The sequence below is a fragment of the Catharus ustulatus genome, chromosome 13 (assembly GCF_009819885.2).
Source record: "Catharus ustulatus isolate bCatUst1 chromosome 13, bCatUst1.pri.v2, whole genome shotgun sequence".
NCBI classification, from domain to species: Eukaryota; Metazoa; Chordata; class Aves; order Passeriformes; family Turdidae; genus Catharus; species Catharus ustulatus.
Window position 1 is genome coordinate 5,096,391 of NC_046233.1, and position 22,341 is coordinate 5,118,731.

Here is a 22,341-nt window from a genome sequence, read left to right on the forward strand (position 1 = left end):
AAAGCAGTGTTAAAACAGAAACCCCCATCTGCCAACCTCCAGGCTGAAGGATGATTATAAAATCAAAATATTGCCTGAGTGAGTGGGAAGAGTCACGGTCCTGCACTCCACAATGACACATATCACTGTCTGGATTTGTGTCAAGCCAAGGGCTGTCCAAACTCCATGACAGCCCAGGGCAGAGCTGGATTACATTACAGCAATGGCCAATTGGGGAGCCAGATGGCAAATAATGTTACATTATGGTGAAAAATACTTCCAGGCTCAGAGGGAATTGTCCAAGACACTGTCACTTGGAGAGCATTAGTCTGTCAAATACAGGCTGAGCTGGACTTTGGCATCCTTTGCTTCAAATCCTTGCTCTGCTACTTAGCTACTGCAGGACTTCAGGGCAGTCCCTTCACCTTTTTTTCTGTGATTTTTAGTTACTTTAAAGGGTGGGCTGTTCTTTGGCTTGGTAGCTTTTTTTGTTTTTTTTTTTTTTCTCTTCCTGAGCCTTGCTTCTAGTGGCCCCAGTCTGCTGCCCCTGTCACTGTGTGGTGACATGGATAAAAACTAGGGCTGGTGCACCCTGTTCTGAGGTTTGCAGCATCTGGAGAGACATGGCAGCCCTGCTCCTGGGGTGACCTGTCTGTCCCCTTTGCTTGGTCAAGACACCTGAAACATCTTCAAGAAGTCAACTTAGAGAGGACCCTCTCACCTCTTTGCTCCTTTACAGCTTCTAAGCAAATGAGGGCACTGGCACAGCAAATCCCTCACTCTGAAAGCAAAGACTGAAACTTCCTCACCTGGAGAAGCCAGTCCCCCTTCATGCTCTCTTTGGTCTCCTAAAAGCCTAAATGAAGTGGTTTGTGGGATCACTGTTAACATTTGTGGCTGTCCCATAGCAGCCAGTAGTGACCAGAGTTTCTTAAGGCCAGTATCTAGGAAAAAGCAAATAAACACAGAACAGCCTCGTAATTACTATTGCTAATTAGTTAATGGCTGTGAGGTGCTTTGAAGACGAAAAGTGAGGAGGTTGTTGGTTATTACTAAGTCCCAAACACCTCTGTAAGGCCAGCAGCAGCTCTTGCTGTGGGTCAGCAGACTCTGCTCCAGCAGCTCAGTGCTGCCGAGCTTATCGGGAGCCAGCAATAAATGGAGAGGGCTTTGGAGAGTTAAATCTGCTCGAGTTTCTTGTAGGCTTAAAAGGCAATGAGCCACACGTAGCTGATTCTGCCTTGGGGCAGAGCAGTGGTCTTGATGAGCTTTTAAAGTCCCTTCTGTCCCCGTTTTGCCTGTTTGTGATCCAGGGACAGCTTTGCTGAGCCAGATCTCACCTTTCCCGCTGGGCTGAGGTTCCCAGTGTTGGCATTCTCTCATTTCTGAGTTCTTTGCCTGCTGGTGCAGGACACTGGTGCTGGGGTGACCTGATCTCCTGTAATCCTCTCACCACCACAGCTGGCATCAGAGGTTACTTGGGCAGATGCAATTCAAGCTTTAAAAAAACCAGCTCAGATGTGCATGACAAAGACTAACCTGATACAGACCTGGAAGTAACAGAGTGCCTTAAATTGCACCTACATGAAGAGCTCCTGGGCTGCAGTGCTGCCTCTGTTCTTAAGCACCAACATGAAAGAGATCTGAAGGAAGGATGCAATTCAAGCTATTTTTTTTTTCTCTTAACTTGTGATGCACCCCTCCTCTTCTTCTAATAAAATATGTCTGGGAATGCTTTGGGGGCTACTCCTGCATAGCTGGTGCCACACCTGTTGGGAAGGGGAAATTCCTTTTGGTCTGCCTGTCGGAGAAGCCTGGGGGAGTGCTGCTGCTGGAATGTTTTATTGACAAAGCTGGCAAAAAAACTTCCTTTCCATGAAAATTGAATTATTTGTTTGTTCACTTTTGAATTTAGTCTCTCTGGGCCAGACCTGCAGCTGTGGTAAATTAGCTCAGCTCCAGATGTGCCCTAATATATTTTGAGATGTCATTTCCCTGTATCTGTATGTAATTCTGTAGATTTTCCTGCTGCCCTGGTTTTGGCATTATTTCAGCTTTTGGTCTGCTTTGTCTCCTCTTCAGCCAACAGATCCTGGTGACTAAGGATGTATTGGGATCTCAGAGATATGATGCAGGCATCATGTCCATTCTCTCCATTTGCAGAAAGTCAATAATACAAGTCAGTGTTCCTGGGCTGCTTCATAGGCTCAGTTTTGTGCTTTACCTGCTGTTTGCAGGATGCAGGAGGAGTAAAGAGTGCAACTGTCAGTGCATCTCCTTTACTCTCCAGTGTCACTGCTGGTCCCTGAGTGGAACCAAGGCCAAGGGTTTAAGAAACTAACCTGGAAAATTTTACTTAAGCTTGTAAGCAGGAGGAAAAAAAAAAAGGCAGGAGAACAAAGAAAAAAAGGATCCTCATGTAGTTTTGATGCTTTGGCACCTGTAGAGTTTCTCAGTACATAGTGCTGTAGGACAGGACTGGTTTTGGAGTGGGCTCCAGGCACAGGAGATTTCCAGCATGGGGCTCATGCAGTTTTTCTGAACATTGCTCTGGAGCTGCAGTGGAGCTGGGAGAAATGATGGTTGTAGGATGCAGACAGGACTCAGTCATGCTGTCCTCGTGATTAATGAGGATAACTGGTTCAGCATCAGGGGGCTGTGTACCACAGTCACAACAAACAAGGAATGGTCCTAAAACAAGGAATGGTCCTAAAACTGTAAGCAATAAAACTCTTTCCCAAGAGATGGATGTAGTTCCTTGGTTTCTCTTTGCTGGGACAGTGGGTGCCCTGGAGAGCACAGAAATGAGCAGGGAAATACCTTGGTGTCAGGGGTTTAGATCTTGTCAAACACTGATATTTGTCCAGCTGTATGTTCTCCTGGGTGCCATCCAACCATGTATCTGCCGTGCCCCATCCCTGCAGGTGCTGAATGCCAGGGCTTGGAGTAAGCTGGTCTGCTGGAAGGTGTCCCTGCCCAGGGCAGGGGGCTTGGAACGAGCTGGTTGTGAAGGTCCCAAACCCAACCAGTCTGTGAACCTCACCCTGAGGAAGGGATGTGCTTCTATCCACCAAAACCCCTTCGCTGCTGGCAGCGTGCGGGACCAGCATCCCCATCAATGCATTAAGGGCAGGAATTGTAAAGCGAGCAGGCGGAGGGCAGGGCTGGCGGTGGGAGGACGGATGTGTGGGGGTGTGTGTGGCCGTGTGGCCGTGTTCGTGGCTGTGTTTGTGCCGTGTTTGTGGCCAGCAGGCTCACTCGGGGCGGGGGCCGGTCCCGCAGCCGGCGCCGCCTCCGCCGCTCCCCCTCCCCTCGGCTCACGCTCCGCTCTCCCAACAGGGGCACATCGAGGTGGACAGCGAGACCGTCTTCAAGTTGGCTGCCCTGGTGCTCCAGGTGAGTGGCTCCCCCCCGGCTCGGTTTGGCTCAGCCTTTTCCCTTTTCCCGTATATTTTTTCCCCGTTCCATACGGACAAGCCCCCGCAGAATTGTTTGTGGTCTCCCCGGCTGTGGAGCAGAGGGGGCTGGAACACATCGGGGTTGTAAAAGAAATATTTATCTCGGGAGTTTTAAATTGAAAGAATAAAAGCTAATCAAGGGAAGTAATTTATCAGGGTTTCCATTCAATTTATCACTTAGCCTAATTTAAATACATTCCAGAGATCTTGGAGGAAATGTGTAAATATTGTAGCTAAATCAGCTATGTTATGCCTGTGAATCTTCTTTTCAGAGCATATGGTTTTGATACCTCTGTTATGTTGAAATGTACACTGTCAGTTTTCCCCTGTCATTAATCTGGTTTTGTTCTACTGAGACTTAAAACTGCGGTTATTTGCAGCTTTCTGTGAAACAAAATTCCACCTTTAAGAAATTGGGGGTTTTCCCTCATTGCACTGTCATTGACAAAGTGCCACAGCAGAGCTGCAGCAGCAGCTTGATCTGCCTGAACAGTTGTTTTCATCTCGAGTGAGCACAATTCCTCCCAACTGCTGACCTGACTGTACAGCCAACCTTTGCCTGGATGAGAGAGGAGGGAGAATTGTATTTCACTTCTTGTGCAGTAAAAGCGACGTTTGATTTGCAATGTGAAATCCATCCCCGTTTTGGAAGCAGTTTTATTTGTGCTGTAGGTGGATAATCTACAGCTGGGAGCTTGAGGGGCCAAGTCCAGCTCTCACATGTGGGCTGGCTCTGCTTTGCAGGGAGTGTGGTGGGGGTCAGGATCTGCCTGCAGAGCTGTGGGAGGGGGGAAGTGAACAATGCTGGGAAAATCGAGGGTTTTGAAGAGATCGTGTTTTAATTCTGTCACTGTTTTTCAATTGTAGGAAGCTAAAGGGGACTATTCCAGGTAATAACATTTTCCTTTCTAATACTGGTGTGCTTGATGGATGTGTTTTTCTGTGTTGGCATTGTATTCCAAACAATCACAAATGGGGGTAAAGTCCAGCTGCGAGCAGTGCTCGAAGAAAGTGAAATGTGCTGCTGGGCTGGATAAAATCTGAGTCTGCAGGGTGAGTAATGCCTTTTGTGAGCAAGCTCTGAGTCAAAGCAATGTTTCAGGGCACCATGCTTTGCTCCCCTCCCAAAAGTGGGTGCTGCAGTGGGAGAAGGGGGAAGCTCCCACACTGCCCTGCTGGAAAGCTTTGCCAAACTTTGGCCAAGCAAACAGTGTCCTGTGCCTGTGCAGCCCCGTGTTTGGGTCCATGGGGGTGACCTTGCCCACAGCCCAGCACGTGCAGGACATGGGACCAGCTGCCCTGGGGATCAATGAGCCATGTTCTGCAGCTGCCCCAGGGCCTCTCCCTCCCCACACTTGGCCCAGCAGTTGTGTTGTGGATGATGTGTGACCCCCCTGCTCAGCTTGAGCTGTTTAAAGCTGCATCATCAGGTCTGGCTTCCCCTTGGAGGTGCCTCTTGCCCATCTCTGATGGTGTGGGGTCACACCTGGACCTGCTGGAGCCACGGGGAAAGACCTTCCATTAGAAACAGCTCAGTAAGCAAATAGAGATTCAGAAGATTGGCTTTGGTCACGTTAATATTTTACTACTTGCTGAGTTTCCATATGGGAGGAGAGGTGTTTTACACTTTAGCTGCACTGGTTTTGGAAGTGTTCAGTACAGACCTGTCTGCTCAAACGCAGGGAGCAGGTCATGCTTGGCTGCCAGAGCGACTCTGCTTTCCCTTGAGGGTGCAGTTGTCAATTAAATGCCAGTGCCAATCCCTAGACCCCTTCCTTTCAAAGGCCTGTCCTTTCCCTGCCAAAGGACACGCTCTGTGGAGTCCATCAAACCTCCTCCTCCTGTTTGCTGGCATGCTGTCAGACCTGCAGGCAGAAAAAGATGTCTTTGATCAGCTGGGTGGGCTGCCTGTGCAGACCATTTCTGTTCCTGTTCATGCTGTAGACCTGCTTTGTGACCCCCAGTGCATTGCTTATACCTGCAGTATGTTGCATTTTTCTTCAGAAAGACTCCTTATCTTGCCTGAACTCTACAGAGACGCCCTAAGTTTAGTTCAGTTTAGGCACAGATAACCAGAAAATCACTGCTGACTCCACAGTAAGTAACTTGTTAAGCTGCAGCAACTGGTGGCACAGTTGTCTTGATTCTCAAAAACAGGGGTTAGTGTTAAAAATCACCTTAGTGGTGAAAAGCTCCTTATGTGGTTTAAAATTAACACTGCATCCTTATCATTTGCCATAAATAGCTTTGTAAGTATGGCTTCATGGCCCAAGAACTGCCTGTGGTTGTTTTCCATGGTTCCCTGGACACGTTGGAAGGAGTGGATTGCCTGTGGTTACCTTCAGAAGTATTTAAAGAAAATTGTAGGGAAGAGTACTCTGCTACAAGAGTGATTTCCAAATGCAGCTCTTCCCCTAAGAGCTGAATGGAAATAGCTGCAGCAATTGTTAAAGTGAGCATATGTTATGCCCCCGTAGCAAATCGCACAGCCAGCTGTCCCAGGCCCAGTGAGCCCACCAGGAGTGAAGGAATTCCATGTCACATATCACAAGTGGTCCTTTGGGCCAGTGCTGATAAAGCACTGGCTTCATTAGCAGCATATCTTAATGATGATACTGAAGGGCTGGCCTGTGCTGCACAGCTCTCTCCTGTGCAGTGTGATTTGCCTCCCCTTGCCTTGAGTTTAGTGTGTTCTCTGCTCGCTGTCATTTGGACATTCTGCTTTGAATCACCTTCTGGAATGTGGCTCTTGCACCACCTCAGCTTCCGTGAGAACGTGCAGGTTGATTTTTCTGATGCTGGATTAGTGCTGAATGAACGTGGGTAAATACAGGAATTGCCTGAAGTCCTGGAGATTAGCTCTGTGGAAGTGAGGGTTGGGCCAGTGCAGGCAATGCTGGGGATCTCTTCCTGTCTGATTTTTCACACACATCCCATGGGCAGCATTTCCGTGGGGACACATCCTGCAGTGGGGTCAGCGTGGCATTCCCACTGATGTCAGCTCCGTACCAGGGCCCGAACACTCCTGTGGTTCTACAGGAACCTCTTTCCCAATCCACTGCTCAAATTCCCAGATAACACCCTGATGTCAGGGAGCAGCAGCCTCCTGAGAAACACCTCCCCTGCCTCACGCTGAGTGGGTGAGCACATTCCTTGGAAATCTGTTTCTTTTCAGCGAGCGAACCTGACACGTGAGCACTTGGAGAAAGTAAGAAACTTTTGATTTCTACACCACAAAGGTCACTCTGGAGGGGCTTTGCAGTCTGGTAGCACTGGCAGCATGGCAATACCAGGGACTTTGGGGTTTGGTCCTTGCAGGTGCTTTGTATGGGACACCAAGGTCCTGAGCTGGGCTCTTACAGGACAGGGCTTTCACTGAATCCTAGACTGGTTTGGGTTGGAAGGGACCTTAAAGATCCTTCAGTTTGTGCCTTGTTATTTGGGAAGAGACTTTATGTAAGATGAACCACCCAAGTTCCACTTTGAGAGGAGCCTGATTTTGAAGACATCTCTATAAAACTTAAGTTCATGCTTCAAAATTGCACCCTCAGCTTGTCCTGATTTGGATTCTCAAAGGCAGCCTGGACTGGCTTTGGGACACAGGAGGGATGAGGAGCTGAGGTGGCAGCAGACCATGGCCAGTGCAGCTCACCATGTACCCATTTCCTTTTCCTGTTTACCCAACTGGTGATCCCAGCCAAGATAATTCCCTGCTGTGTGTGATGAAGAGGAGTCACAGGGATGCTCGGTGAGCTGTCCCTCTGCCCCCTGCCTGGGATGGTGTCAGGGCTGCCCTGAGCAGAGCAGGACAGTCCTGCAGCTCTGCTGTCCCCAGGGATGCTGCAGATCCCTGCCCCTCTGCCTTCCTGTGCAGCGCTGGGCACGCTTTGCTCCAGAGGAAGGATGTAACACTGCCTTGTGTTTGCTTTTTACAACTCATCCATGGCTTCCAGTTGACTGCTCCTCTGTTTAGCCTGAATTCCCAGCACTTTTTACCCAGCTCCTGAAATAGGAGCCCCAAGCAAACATTAGTCATTGATTGGAGTTCTGAAACTCTGGTTAAGTGCGTTTCTCCACTCTCCTGTTTGCAAATGAAACAGAAAAATCTGCAAGCCTGTTTTTATGAAATCTTGGTTTTTAAACTCTATGCAAAGATTTTAGAAAGAGAATGGAATTCAAATTGCAGCTTCTGGCATGGCTCAGTTTTGGGGGAAAAATGTACTCACACTGTTTATTTTAGGAATTTTATTTGAATTTTTAAAGAAACAATGTTTTGGCAGTCTGTTAATTATTCATCTTGTAAAATGCAGCATATAAAGTCTGGCCTCCTAGGGAAATAAATGATTTAGCTCTATTTAGTTTATAAATTAAGCATCTGCCCTCAAAATGCTGTAAAATATTATATCCTTTTATTTTCCTTTGTAGCTTGATGAGAGAGACAGTTTATAACTGAGAAGTCCTAAATGCTGTCCTGTCATTGGAAAAATGTTTGTCAAAATCAGATTAGCTACAGGGACTATATAAGGAAAGTAACTTGGGGATAAAAAAAGTTTATTTTCTGACTGATAATCTTGGGCCATATTTCCCCAGTACCATTTCCAGGACTGAAACCCAGCCGTGCTCCCTGGAAGTTAATTAAATTGCTGGAGGAGGACTTCTATTTCTTTAAATAGCTGACACATTCGTTTTTGATTCTGGCCTGTGGGTTGCAAAGATAACTCCCGACTGGTATAACATAACACAGACAAAATAGTGAATTCCTGATAGCTGACATGTGCGAGGCACCGAGGTTTATCGTTATGGGGTGATAAAGGCACTTTGTAAAAGGGAAAGGTTTGGGTGAGAGAGAGCCCTGCAACTCAGGCTATGGAGTAATTGGTTCAGAAACTCCTGGATTTTAAAATTCTACTTAGGAAAAAAGTGGAGTTGTTGATCTAGGTGCAGAAAGCAGTATTAACAATTTGCTCTCAATTAAGAGTTCTCAGAGTGAGATTTTTGGGTGGTGTTTAGTTGGGAAGCTGAATATTGTGCCAGGCAAACTGAAAGATCTCTTGGTAGAAAAGAATGTGGGAAATATAACGTGGGCAATGCTAGAAAATAGCTCTTGGAAAGAAGTTAATAATTGTCTGATAGCACAGCACCTGCTCACTCCTAACCCCAAGATTAAGGCACCCTCAGGAACAGGACACACCTGAGGTCTGTTGGAGGTGGCTTGTCCAGCCTGTTTCTGGGAATTTTGCCAGGTTCATGGGACCAAAATTCCAGGTGTGGCCATGCCCAGGACTGGGGTTGGAGCAGGAAGACAAGTTTGGGGGTGAGTTCTAAGGGGACATCTCATCTGGCAGCCAGAGATTGGAGCCCAGTCTGGATCCTGTTTCACCCCAAGTGTTTCCTCACACCTGTGTCAGTGAGTTTTACAAAAGAGCTGGTGGGTCAGCAGAGGATTCACTCCCAGAACATGACCTAGTGCCTGTAGCAGCACTGCAGTTTAGTTTGTGATGTTCTTTCCCATACAAGTGCACTTTCTAAGTGTCCATGCCCTGATGCCCTCAGCCCTTTTCCAGGCTGCCCCCACTCCCCGTGGGCTGTGCCTGCCTGGCTGTAAATCAGTGCTCAGCCCTGGCTCAGCCTTGTGCCCCTTGTGCTGCTGGCCCTTGTTTGCCAAGTGACTCATTGTGTGCTTTGCCTTTCAGCTGTGACTCCCAGCGCTTTTTCTTTAAATACCTGGTGAAGCACTGGCTCTGAACCATTAACTCTCTCAGTCAAACCCAGCTGTGTGCTTTCCTCAGCTCCCTCTTTTTCAACAAACTGCTCATTTAGGATAAGATGAGCAAAGATCTGTTTGCTTACTCAGAGTCTGTTAGTTGAGGGGGTTGATTATTTGTTTTGCTTTGCTTGGGAACATCTGAGGAACCAAGGTGGTAAATAAGCAAGTTTAGGGGAAGTCATGGTTCATCTCTATGATTTCATACAGTGATGATGATTGTCCTACTGACAGGTATCGGATACCCACTTTCCCAAGAGCTTAATTGAATTTTATACCCTCTTCAAAGAAAGCTGGTTGAAGACTGCAGTAGTTTTTCTCTAGCAGGGTGAAAATTTTGCTTTCCTTGGTGAATCCCTGCAGGTTTGCCAGGAGGAACAGGAGCTGAGGGAAGGCAGAGGGGAGCCAGGCAGGGAACTGCTGAGCTCCATCTCCCTCAGCACTGAGCAGCAATTAGGAGATGAAAACATTGTTTTCTCCTGGTGTTCTATTTTTCATGTAAACCAGGTGCAAATACAAAGAAAAAGTACTTAAGATGCCATTTATTGGATAGACTTTTCATAGCAACAGGGTTTTTTCCACTGGTGCTACTTGTAGATTCATCCAGTTCATGGCAGACTAAAGCATATACAGTCTGCAGTGATGTAATTGTAATGGTTTTTTACAATTTCCTATTTTAAAGCAGTTCTGTAAGGACTCTCAAGGAATTTGTATAGAATGCTTATTATGTAGCAGATTAATTAGGTGGAAGCACTGTGGGTGGAAATGAGCAAAAAGGATTAGATGAAGAGGGGGAAAAAAAGGATGTTTGCAGTAATTTAATAACCTGATCTCATGGGATTTACTACTTGTATATAGTAATGTAATTCTTAATATTCACACATAATTATGGCAGTTTGGTAAGGAACAGTGATTTTTAGATTTCATATGCATGATGTTTTTTTCCAGAGGGGCAGAAAAGGGGTTACAGTGTATTGTCCTCTTTAATAGCCCCTTTTAATAGTGCTTTCTTTTATCTGCGTTTTTATGGGTTTGGTTTTTTTTTTCTTTTTTTAATTATTTTTAATTCAGAGAGCAGAACTAGAGTGGGTACAACTCAGCCACCTAGAGAGGTCTTTGTGTGTGCTCTGCATCCAAAACAGATGAGGCACAAGGCAAGCAAGGTGCCAGGAAATTCAACACCCCCCAGCTTGTCTCCAATGCAGGGGAGATGCTGTCACATTGAGGTAGCATCATAACATCCACAGCCATAGGTAAAATGTCCCCCTGTCCCTAGAAATTCTCATAAGTATAGGTTCAGTATTAAAACACATGGTCTTTTCCTGTTGCAAAAAAATCACATTTCATGGGTTTTGTGTTGTAATGTATTCACCTCTCTTCTGTTGAATATCTAAAAAACTTGGTCAGGTCTACAGGGATTTTTTCCAGTCCTGCACCCTCAGCTGTGAGCAGCAGTTTGGGCTCTGGTCTGATTCCTAACAACATCCTCACCCTAGAAAAGCAGATTTTGCTTTTCCTTCCCATGGTGGCTGAGATCTATCTTGTGCTTTGAGGAAATGGAACGACAGCTTTTCAACCTCAGCTTTTTTGCTTTTGCAGATTTGTCAGGTCTTTATCATTATTTGGACACTTTATTTTTCTTGTGGTTCCATGTATCTCATGTATCAGCTGGGCTGTGATAACAAGCTTTAAACTTTGCTACTGTACTCAGACATGCTAAAAACCCACTACTAATATGGCTAAGCTGACCTTTGTGTGGACAGGAAGAAAGTGTGAATGTTAGAAATAACAGTCTGTTGTTGCAGGGAACGGCTTGGGATCCTTCAAGCCTTGTATCAACTGTGAATATCCATCTTTTGCTTGGCAGTAAATCCCAGGTAAAGCAGAGCCATTCTGCTTTTGTCTGGTCTGTTAGGGGAGCACTGCTAACATATATTGTGTGACCAAGCAGCTCTTTAAATGTGGATATATCATAGCAGGTCTGTGGGAAGGGATCCACCAACATTGTAGGTGGTAGATCTAAGGAAAAAAAGGGGTTTACTTCAAAATATTCATGTTTCACAGCAAGAGCTGTAAAAGAAGACCTGAGGATTTAGGGCTGCTCTAGGTCACAGATTTTCTCTAGACATGAAGAGCTGCTTCTTTGGCACCCTGTTCCTTGTCTGCAAAGTGGAAGTTGTAGCATTTCCTTGTCTGCCAGGGTGGCTCTGGGAGCAGCTCCTGTTCCCATTTGTCTGCTCACCGTGTCCTCATTTAGAGAGGTGTGTGCATACAGCTGATGGGAGAAATGTTGCATTTTCCTTGGTGCTCTTGGCCCATCTTCCCAAAGCCAGTGTATGGGCTCACCAAACCCCAGCAGATCAGCAGGTGCTGCTGCTCTGGCCAGGAGTGGGGCAGTGCTTGGGAAGCAGAGAAATTTGGCTTAGGGAACAGGGCTGGAGCTGAAGGTCAGGCCTGGGAGTGCCAGCCTCTGGTCCAAGCAGGGGGAATGGTTGTCCAGTCCCAGCCACACTTTTTGTTTGGTGCAGGTCCCCCTTGAGCTGTGAAACTAAAGCTGTTGCACAAGGTGGGAACCTGCAGCATGGCCACAGCCTAAATATCCAACAAGCTGGGCTTGAAAAAGCCATCTGCACTGCTTATCAGGGTCCTTCTCACAGATGGGGTTGGAAGGCTCTTCAATGCCCCTTCAAATACCTCTCTGAGCAGGCGGCTGCTATCTGGTGTTCAAGTGGCAGCCCCTGCAGCCCTGCAAAGCTCCCCTGGCTGCAGGGAAAGTCAGGCTCTGATGGTCCTGTACTAACCCCTTGTTCATGGCCTTTCCACATCCTGGGCTCCCTTCAATAGAAAAATAACTTTCTTGAGTGTGCCAGCAGACCATAAAGTGAAAGGTTGGGAAATGATGGGAAACGTCTGGCATTTGTCACAAAAGAGGATTTGTTGGAGAGCACATTTCAAACTGCTGCTGCCAAGATCCTGCTGCTCTGGTGTGCTTGAGCTGCTCAATCCATCGTGTCTCCCTGTACCTCCCCTGCTCTCTCTTCCTTCTCCCCATTTCTTCTCCTGCACTTTTTACCCTGCTGATTTTTTCCCCCTCCACTGCCTCACTGCTTGCTCCTCACACCTGGTTCTCGAGGGGCAGAGCAGCCTCCAGGGGAGCCTGAGGTTGCCATGCTCTTTGTTTTATGACAAAGCCAAAGCCTACAGAGCAGGCAGCTGTTGCTGAAGCAGCCCAGCTGCAATGGGATGGTCCATGCTGCTGGTTCTCCTCTATGAGTGTAAGGAATGGGAGCACCTTGGAGGCCTTTGGGATGTTTCCCTGAGTCTGGTCACTTGAGGGAATCACTTTAGGACCAGGCTGGGGTGGGCAGCAGCACAGGACATTGTTGTACAATTTGGTGCTCAGGTGGTCATTCTACAGAAATAGCCTGTTACTGACATCAGCTGAATGAATAATCTGTCCCTCTGAATCCCTTGATTGTCAAGCTTTCAAGCATCTGCTCTAATTGTGTGCTGTTCTGGAGTATTTATTTTGCTAGCTCTAAGTATGTTGAATGAAGTGACAAATCCTAATGGCAATGTTTTGAATAATCTTCATGATGTAGGGTAATAATGTATCATCCTTCTGTTGTGCAGCTGCACGTTTCCTTGAATCTCATATGTAATTCTCAAATTTGATAATATTTAGGTGTCCTTGAAATAACTTTCAGGTTAGTTTTGAGAGGCTGATTGACATTTTCTAGAGGTAAGGCCACTCTAAATTCTACCTGTGCTATGCCTAAAATTAATTTCAAGAATTAACTGAGCATAAGATAATGACATTCAGGGGAACCCAGGAGTGATTTACTCCAATGATCCCGTAGCAACAAAAGAGAAAGTATTTGTGTGAGGTCAAGAGCCTCCAAGAATAAAGTTGCTATACAAAGCACTTTCCCTACTGATAAATTTGTACCTTATAACATGTTATAAACACAATTCAGCAGAGGCAGACACACCTTCACCTGCTTTAGTCAGTTAAGAGTTGTCTGAAGTCCTGTCCTCATCGAGTATTAATATTTACAAAGAATCTGTGAGCTGATTAGCTCCTATGCTGTAGTGCAATATATGGCTTTTGCTGCTGGGTGTGTCACTTGCTCTTCATGTTTGGTTAATCTCATTAACCACATCTTACTCCATCTAAGCTCTCACCTACGTTAGCAAGGGGCATAAACTGGTTTTTGACAGTGGGTGCAGGGAAAACTATTGACAAATGGTCCTAATTAGCACAGTTCTGTAAATCTTTGCCTGGCAGGGAGTGTTGTATCATTCCATTACAAGCTGTCAGGATGTACTTTCTGAGGGCATAAATATATATAAACTTTTTTTTAAATTTTCAATAATGTGCTCTAGGCAGAGCGTGCCATGATGGTCTGGCTTGGTTCATTCATGGATTTCTGGTGGGGGTTTTAAGCAAGATGCCTAAAATTTCACTGTGACATCAGTGGGTTGTAGGAAGCTCATGAGGTTGGTCCTGTTTTTCTGCTGGGGATAGTTTCAAGTGGGAAGTCCTGTTGATAGTATAGTGCATGATTAAATATTTTTACTGCTTATTTTAGAGTCAAGCTGCCTTCCCTCTCCATAGAGCTAGCACTGACAAACAGGGTGTGCTTGGGACAGCATCTTGCCCAACGTTTGATCGTGTTGGGGCAGAGAATTAATTATGGGCAGTACCAGGAGTGCAAGTTGAGGTTCAGCATGAGGAGGCTTTGATGCAGATTTTCATTATTTCCATTTGCATTGCCCAGATTGATTCAGGTTCTGTTTTGTGTCTGCCAGAGAGAAAACTCCTGTTCAGAGGGTGGAATAGGAAGGAAAGGGTCTGTCTGCTGCTTTTGTTTAATTCTTCTCCATAGTGGAAAAATACTTGAGATGAGAGTTTCCTATATTCTCCTCCTGGGGAATAAACAAACCTTTTGCCAAAAAAAGTTCAGTCCCATTGACTCAGGGCGGTTTATGTATTGAAATGATGCCAAAAACCACCAGTCCAGAACCCCCCTGTGTATCAGGGGTCAGATGAAATGCAAGCTGGGGCTCCCCGTCCCGACAGCCGCGTCTGCTCCTGGTGGGAACCCACCGTGGACGTGCCAGATACAGCACTGGGAGTTTGGCTGGCAGATAGTGGGGATGGGGGGACATCTGGAGCCAGGGCTGTCTACCCTGGGGTTGCTCTATCGTCTCCTGGTCCTTGTGAAGCCAAACAGGAACAGGTCATAACTCAAACCTCGTGGCTGCTATCGGAGTTGTCACCTCTGGGGAGCGGCTGGGTCTCAGAGGGCTTGGGAAAGTGATCCTGAAGGTCAAGGGGAGACTTGCTTGGTGCAGATGTAGTGATAATGGACTCTGGAAGGAGGGGGAGGACCATTTGAGGCTTTTATTATCCCTGAAGCCGTGAATCATCCCAAATGCTAATCCTGGGGCGTGCAGTCAGCAGATCCAGGCTGCTGCGTGCCAGCCTGCACTGTCTGAAGGCATCCAGTGCACAAGGAGTTGTGCCCTGTCTCTCCCAGGTCTTTTACATTTTTCTAGGATTGTTTCATGCTTGATCTTACAATTATGCATGGGGGAAAAAAAATCCTCATGTTGCTTTTCAGTTTCAGACCTTACAAGTTCATTTTGATGGACTCAGCATGTGGATGGGATGGTGTCTGAGTGTTGGGTCCTGTCAGGAAGACAAGTCCCAGGGGCCAATTTTGCCTCATAAAATCAGTGTATTCTGTGCTCTTGCAGGAAATTGGATGGGTTTGTAGGCTGGCAGAAGGAGAGGAGACCCAGCTCTGCTGTGAAGTGTCACAGCTCCGTGGCCCTGCCTGCTGACAGTCTGCACAGGGCTGTGGCTCTGGGGCAGTGCTGCAGGGACGTGCCCCCTGTCATGGCACAGACCTGGTGACAGCCCTTAGATCACTGCCTGTCCCAGCTCAGAGCCCACAGAGCCCACTCAGAGGCGGGTTTGCTGGCTGGCCCTCAAAATTTAAATTCAGTGGTAGATATTTTCATATTGATGAGCTGCTAGTCATCACTCAGGCTTAACTGGCACCCTTCTTTTGGCATTGGTGAGGATGGAATTGCTGCTCAGCTAGATCTAAAGAGGTGAGGAGCCCAAAAACCAGAGAGGTGAGGGGCCCAAAACCCAAACAGGATGACGAGTTGGAGGCCACAAGTGTTGCAGAAGGTGGCATTTCAGAGCATGGCAGATGCAGCTGCCAGGAATTTTGTTATTTCTGCAGCCTCAGTGATGGAGGGGGAGGCTCCTGGCCCTGTAAGGGTTGGTGAAGCAGAGTTTGGGACCTCTCCAGCCATGTGTGCTGGTGACAGCTGGGTGTCAGCTGTCCCCTGTGCCCAGCTGCCTCTGCCACAGCTCCTCCTTATTGCCTCAGCCTTACCACCAGGTCTCTAAAGAGGGGTTTAATGACCACACATTAAACCTCTGATCATGAATACTGCGGAGATGAGAGTCTACATTTACAGAAACAGCCCTTTTGTTTGGTAAAAATGAGCTATTTTTTAATACTTCCTTCCAAAACCTCTCCTACTTCACTGTAGTTCCCTGCCAACTCTGCCTGTAGAGCAGCCATTGCAGTGATGAGTCAGGTTTAAAAATAGGAGGAAAACTGTGGTTTAATAATCAATTATCCTCTGAGTCCGTGATTGAAGTTGGCCCTTAGAGGTCATCTGGCCAAACCCTCCATCTTCAAGAGGGAGTTCAGGCCAGGTTGTTCAGGGCTTGTTTTGTTGTTTTGGGTTGTTTTTTTTAAATTCTTTTCTCTGGTGTCTGAGGCCTCAGGAGGGTGTGCTCTGTGTCTGCATTTCCATATGACCCTACAAGCCCCTGGTAATCTACCTTTTCTCTGCCAGCTGAGATGTCCTGCAGCCTTTTGATCCCATCAAATGGGCTTGTACAGGGTTGAATAAAACTCAGCTTTTGTGAGCATGGGCTGTATTTGAGCTCTGGAAGGAGTGATCCTGATTTTCTACCCAGCTGTCCCTGTTTGTGGCACTTGGGTGCTGGCCAGCTTGCAAAGAAAAATTGATATTCCTGGCAGAAGAGTGCAGCAACCAGCACTCCTCGGTGCTAATTGACCCCTTCTTGGCAGCTCCATCAAAGGCACTGAAGAATAAACAGGCTGTTGACTGAACTGTTTCCTCATCCCCAGAGGTGGTCCCCCTTGTCAGGGCTGGGGAAGAGCCTTGCAGAGCCATTACCCCGTGCTCCAAGGAACAAAAAACCTTTCATCCCCTGAGCTTTCCGTGTGGCACATGGGAGATGAAATCCTGGAGTGTGGTTTGCCGTGTCCTCCGTGTGCAGAGCTCCCATGGATGCACTCTGGGGATGTGCAGAGTGTGGAATTTGGGGAATCAAACAGGGACATAGCTCTGATGAAAACTCTAATGGAAACTCTATAGTTCAATCTGATGAGAAGAGAGTTTGGAGCAGAAAAACACCTTCAAGGAAAGTCTGGACAAAGTTGAGGCAGATGCTGATGGACGTGAGAGGTGCATTCTTTGCATAGAAAAGTCGTGTTGGTGCTTGCTGGCGCTGCTGGGAAGGCACGCAGAAATCCTGCTGAAATGGGGCGTGCAGGTTTCAGCTGATTAATTAATGGACCGTGTGAGGAGAAAATATGAACCATTTTACTGATGCATGTAAATAGGTTTAAAAATATTCTACCAGGGTTTTGTCATGACAAATTGCATTCACGTGCTTCAACCCCTCTGTATTTCATTTCAGGTTGGGCCTAGAGTTCAGAATTTGAACTTTCTATACAATGGGCATCCAGGAGAACTGTTTTCACTGAAAATATTTTAAAGCATATGAACTGAAACCCTTTGTTTTGAATCAGATCACTGTTAAACTCTGAGATTAACAAATACCACGCTGCTCCATGAAATGTATTGTTAAAGAAAGAGCAAAACTTAGCACTGCAAGTCTTACTTTTGGGCAGAGACTTTCCTGCAGCTGTTCCAGGGCTCATTCTGCACTCAGCAAATAGAGTGAGGGTGTGCAGAATAAATATTGATACGGTGGTGGCCTGAGCATCACGTGTGTGTATAAGGAGCCTGCATGACACCATATCCATCACTGTCATGTGAGAGGGCCTCTAGAGTTACGTTGCCATGACAGCCTGGCATGGGGCAACACGCCACCTTCATGAGCAGCAAATGCAGCCCTTCCTTCTGTCCAAACTAATGAATCCATCTCTGATTCACCAGCACTCACTCTGGGCCATTTTTGCTTTTCTAGTGATGAGAACGCTAGAAAAGACTTGAAGACACTGCCTGTCTTTCCTACCAAGACACTGCAGGAGCATCCATCACTTGCTTACTGGTGAGCTGGTTAATTTAAAATGTAAATTGCTATGAATGATAACAACAAGATCACTTTTAAACAGTCTGCAAGCTTCTAAAAGTTTTCAGCCCAGGACATAGAATTACTTGCTTGTGTTCAAGCATTTCCAGTTTTTAGAAGATTATAAATTATGCAAGATCTGATGCAAATTCCTCCATGAGAGTTTGCTCAAATTAAGTTGCTGTGTCAGAAACTGCTGGATCAGAGTGTGTGGGGACCCTGCAATAGAGGGAGCTGAAGTCTGAGCTCCAGCCAAGCCTGGGTTTGCAGAGAGCACCTCGGTCTTCATCTGTCCCACAGTGGAGCCTTTGTGGTGTGCTGACCTTTGCTGCCAGCTGCCCACCCAGCTCCTCTCGACAATAATCTCAAAAATAATCTAGAAAGGCTGGAAAGAGAAAGATAGTTCCAATTCTGGGGCTTGAATTTGCTGTAAAGGAACACAGCATTTAGGATGAATCAGTGATATTGTTTCCTTGGAATTTATGCCCTTTGTGCAAATTCAACTCCCTCATTTGTTTTGTTTGTTTATGCTTGATGTGTACGTGATGGATTTTCAACTATACCATGCTTGCTTATTATTTGTTTGTCTCTGAATGAATACTGCTGGGGTTTTCTTTGCTTTCAAGTGTCTTGACACAGAAATGCATATTTTATTTCACATTCCTCCAAAACAAAATGTTGAAATATGTAACAGAAAAAATGCAAAAAGGTCATTGCTGACAAATGTGTGGTTTTTTTCACCTGTGAAATGTCAGGGGGGAAAAAATACATGGGAATGAAAACAGCTCTGGTTAAACTTCTTCTGTCTTACATATGGAGCATTAACCAGCCTTTGAAGTTTGGATCCTTTAGAATGTTGAGATGAATTTACACAATTAGCACCATTCTTCTGCAGCAGAACAGGCTGATCTGAAATGGTTTGTTAATTAGTCTGGAAGGCAGGATGTGATGGTGGGGATCAGCCAGGCAGCTCCACGCTGCCTAATGAAGGGTGGGAAAGAAATCAGCAAGAGCCAGAATGGAAACTAGAGCAAGGAACATGCAGAGGGACCCTTGTCTGCATGCTGAGCAGGTGGCTGAGCTTGGACAGATGCTGTCACACATGAACAAAGTCACTGAGCCTCTCAATTGGGTTTTGTGCTTGGTTTGCAGTGAGGACAGAGTAATTGAGCATTATACACAAATTAAAGGTCTGACCAGAGGACAAGCCATCGTTCAGTGAGTATGACACTTGTTAATTTGTGAAGATGGTATTTTTACTTTTCTCCTATTTTGTTGAGAAGTGGCAAGGCAGACTGTTTGGGTCATTGCTGCCTGCAAATGATGTCATTTGTATCTGTTAGATTCTCTTTTTATTGAGTTACATTGCAAAGTGGAATTATTTGAAATCTCACATTTCACAGGCTTGCAGTTCAGCATTTGTGTAGTCATTTGGGTATCTCAAATACAAAATAAATTGTTTGGATCTTACTTTATTTGGAAGACTCTTCTCCATACCTCGCTTGCCATCAATTAATTTTCACTCCAAATTCTTACAGGGTGCGTATTACCCTAAGTCCTGTAAGAAATTCTGGAATGTTCAGAATTTGGCTTTCAAAACACCAAGGTCTTCCAAGCTGCCCCCTGAGCCTGTGGAACAGTGTTTTTCATTTATCAGTAATATTTACTGTTCTTGCTAGGAGCAGATGCAGTAGGATGTGTTATGAGATGTTTGAGATGATGGCCATGGCTGCACAGAGCAGACTCCTTGCAGTTTTTCTCACATACCTCAGTGCCTGTAAATCTCTTTCAATAATCTGTGGTCTTTTTTCAGTAGGAACAAGGGAAAAATGGTCTGTTCAGTGGTTTTCTGAATTGCCTCATGAAACAGTTGTACAATGGCATAAACACATTCATTTGGAGCCTATCCTTTGTAACCAGAGCTCCATAATGGAATAATTATAGGCAGGTCTTTACTGCCAGCATTTCCCAAAAGTCTCACATATTCAGTTCAGAATTTTTGCTTTCAGTTCTATGATCTTCTGATAAGAGACTGAATATTCTGTTGTATGAGAGATTTTCCTTTTGCTTTAGCTGGGCCAAAATACCCCATCTTTCCTCAAGCCAAGATGCTAAGTTTTTTTTCTGAAAACATGGGCCTTCAATTATGAAGGCCTTCAAAATATGCAAATGATAAATGACATGTCCTGGATGTATGTGTGAAAAAAATGTTAATAGATATTACTCCCTCTAGAGAAAATAATCTGATATGCTATAAATCTGTCTGCAGGTACATGAAAGTGGTAGAAGCTTTGCCAACATATGGAGTTCATTACTATGGAGTAAAGGTCAGTAACTGCCTATAGATAATGTGATTGCTGAGCTTATTATGTGGGATTGCATTCCTAAAGGAGCAGTTGGATGATTCAGTGCCCTTCTATCAGTATGAAACCCCACATTTTTCAACCTCTGTAATTTTTCCATATTCAATGTACTTCAGAAATTGTTTCCAGAGAGCAGAAAGGAATCTTTGTAAAACTGTATGTAATCCTATCAGGAGCTAAATTCCTATCATCTTAATTAAACTGGATATCACTTCTAGACCTGAAGCAGTTAATAGTTTCCCCAGAGGCATTAATCAAGATTAGAAAAATAAAATGTGGAAAAGAACTCCTCCTAAGTGGCAGGTGATTAGTAGTGCATGCTTGGAGTGGGGAAGTGCTGAGAAATACTTTTGGAGAGTGATGGAAATACACATTTATTCCCCTCTGTAGAGCAGAGCCAGGACCAAAGTGTTTTGTGCCGAAGACTCAACAGAGATGTCTCCTTACTTTTGAGTCATGGCCATGACTGGTACCTGAAAAGCTGATGTTTTGTGCTGGTGTCTCCTCCTGTGGCTCTCCATGCCTGATTTAGTGGATGCAGTCACTGGCCACAGATTTTTTCTGTCCCCTGTGCTTTCCCTTCACAGCACTCCTCCAGCCAGTGCCACCCTGTTGTTTCAGCAGCACTGTCGCTTTTCTGCCCACGTTGCACAGCCACCACCTGGTTTTGTGCCTCTGCCTCAGAAGGCAGAGGGAGAAATTTTCCACATTCACCCCAGCAATCCACTTCACCTCAATTTGTTTGCTGGAAGATCTTTGTTCTGTACCTACTTGTACTTGTCACAGAGTGAAAAGGGCTGTAATCTTGGAATTGCCTAATTCTTAAGTAGCTCTTGGTTGATGCAGACATCCATTTTTCAGGATAAACAAGGAATCCCATGGTGGCTTGGAATAAGTTACAAAGGAATCGGCCAGTACGACTTACAAGACAAAGTTAAGCCCAGAAAAGTAAGTTTTTTTGCATCTGATTTTTTGTGGGGGGAACATGGCATGGTGTTGCATGTCAGAATATACTCTTTAAAGCTGTTGCATATTAGACTGGTGGGCAGAAGACCAAAGGCTGGAGGCAGAAGGAGATTTCTGCTGGCACTGAGGCAGTAAATCTCTCCCAGATAGTGGAAACTCCCTTTGGGAGCTTTGGCTTGTGTGTCTTGAGTTTGGTGGGCTCAGGATGGGAATTTTGGCAGCCTCCAGGGATAACTACAGAAATATGAAGCAGTTGTGTTTCTGCAAGGCCTTGTACTCAGGCACTGTTTTCAGTTCACTTTTGTAGGTGGATTTTTGTGCATGAAGCATAAAAGGCTCCACTGATACAGGCAAATTGAAGGCTTGTTGAAGCAACTGTGTTTTTCCATAAATTCTAAGAGGGAATTGAGAATCAATGCCAAGTACTGGAGGTCATTCTCCTCCAACCCATGGCTTCCCAGTGTGTCTGCTGCAGAGTGAGCTCTGCCCACACCCTCCTGTGCTGCTGGAGCAGGGCAGAGAGTCCTTCCTGGTTCTGCTGGCTCCTTCAGAGCCCAGGCAGCATCCTTGCAAACCCACCAGGCACCCAAGGCATGGGGTGGTGGGAGCTTCCCCCATCCTGCAGCCATCTGTGTGTCCTTGTGGCAGGACTGAGCCCTGGAAGTCTTTGAAGGGTTATTTAACCCCCAGGGCTGCTTGGGCTGGGGCTGTCGTTTCTGGTCATGTCTTCATTGAAACATCTAAGCCATGCAGACCTGGGAGTTTGCTGTTCTTCTTTTCCCTGGAATGATCTGGGCAGGAGTTCACATGAAGTTGTGCTCCCCGCCAGGGAATTTTCACATTTGCAAAATGATATTGTTTGGTGTATTGGTGCCAAAAAGCACAGCTTAAACTTCCCTGTTAAAGAGTAATCCCCCCCTTCAAGCTTCCACCTTGATCTTCTCCCTTTCCAGAGCAGGCTATGACTTGGTTTCTTTTGGTGTATTTATGTACTTGTGTGTCCAAGGGTGAGCTCTCATGTCCTTCCTTTGCTTTGTTGAGTAAAATACAGAATTTTATCCCAGGTGTCTATTCCCATGCCTGCACTAAAAGACAGTAACACAGAGGAACCCTTTGTAAATCAAGTGAACTTGATTAAGCCATTGAATGTCAAAGGAGAGCATCAAGGAGGTCCTGTGCCCTTGAGCACTTCCCTGATTTTAGGCAACATCTCTAAGATTTTCCAGCCAGGAAAGGATCACTCTGCAGCCAAGATGTCCAGCTGTGACCAGCAATGCTCTCCAAGAAAATGGAGCCTGCCTGGCTGGAAGCATTGCTTCGCCAAGCATTTTTTGTGCTTGTGGGATTTCAGTTTACAACATCAACCAGGCAGATTAAGAAAATTTTTTAAGGTCAGCAGGGCCCAGATACCAAGTCACACCCTGCAACAGT

The 22,341-nt window shown here is 45.9% G+C and overlaps 2 protein-coding genes across 3 annotated transcripts in view; both read left to right on the forward strand.

The window, feature by feature from the left end:
- Positions 1-22,341, forward strand: part of EOGT (EGF domain specific O-linked N-acetylglucosamine transferase) — a 147,585-nt gene that overhangs the window by 26,533 nt on the left and 98,711 nt on the right. The gene's annotated exons all lie outside the window — the stretch shown is intronic.
- The window catches only part of LOC117002456 (FERM domain-containing protein 4B-like), a 57,847-nt gene that overhangs the window by 13,701 nt on the left and 21,805 nt on the right, over positions 1-22,341 (forward strand). The window contains exons 5-10 of the mRNA XM_033071579.1: positions 3,319-3,375; positions 4,305-4,327; positions 17,477-17,560; positions 18,734-18,799; positions 19,851-19,908; positions 20,806-20,892. Coding sequence (XP_032927470.1) covers positions 3,319-3,375; positions 4,305-4,327; positions 17,477-17,560; positions 18,734-18,799; positions 19,851-19,908; positions 20,806-20,892 — 375 coding nt within the window. The remainder of the gene's footprint in view (positions 1-3,318; positions 3,376-4,304; positions 4,328-17,476; positions 17,561-18,733; positions 18,800-19,850; positions 19,909-20,805; positions 20,893-22,341) is intronic.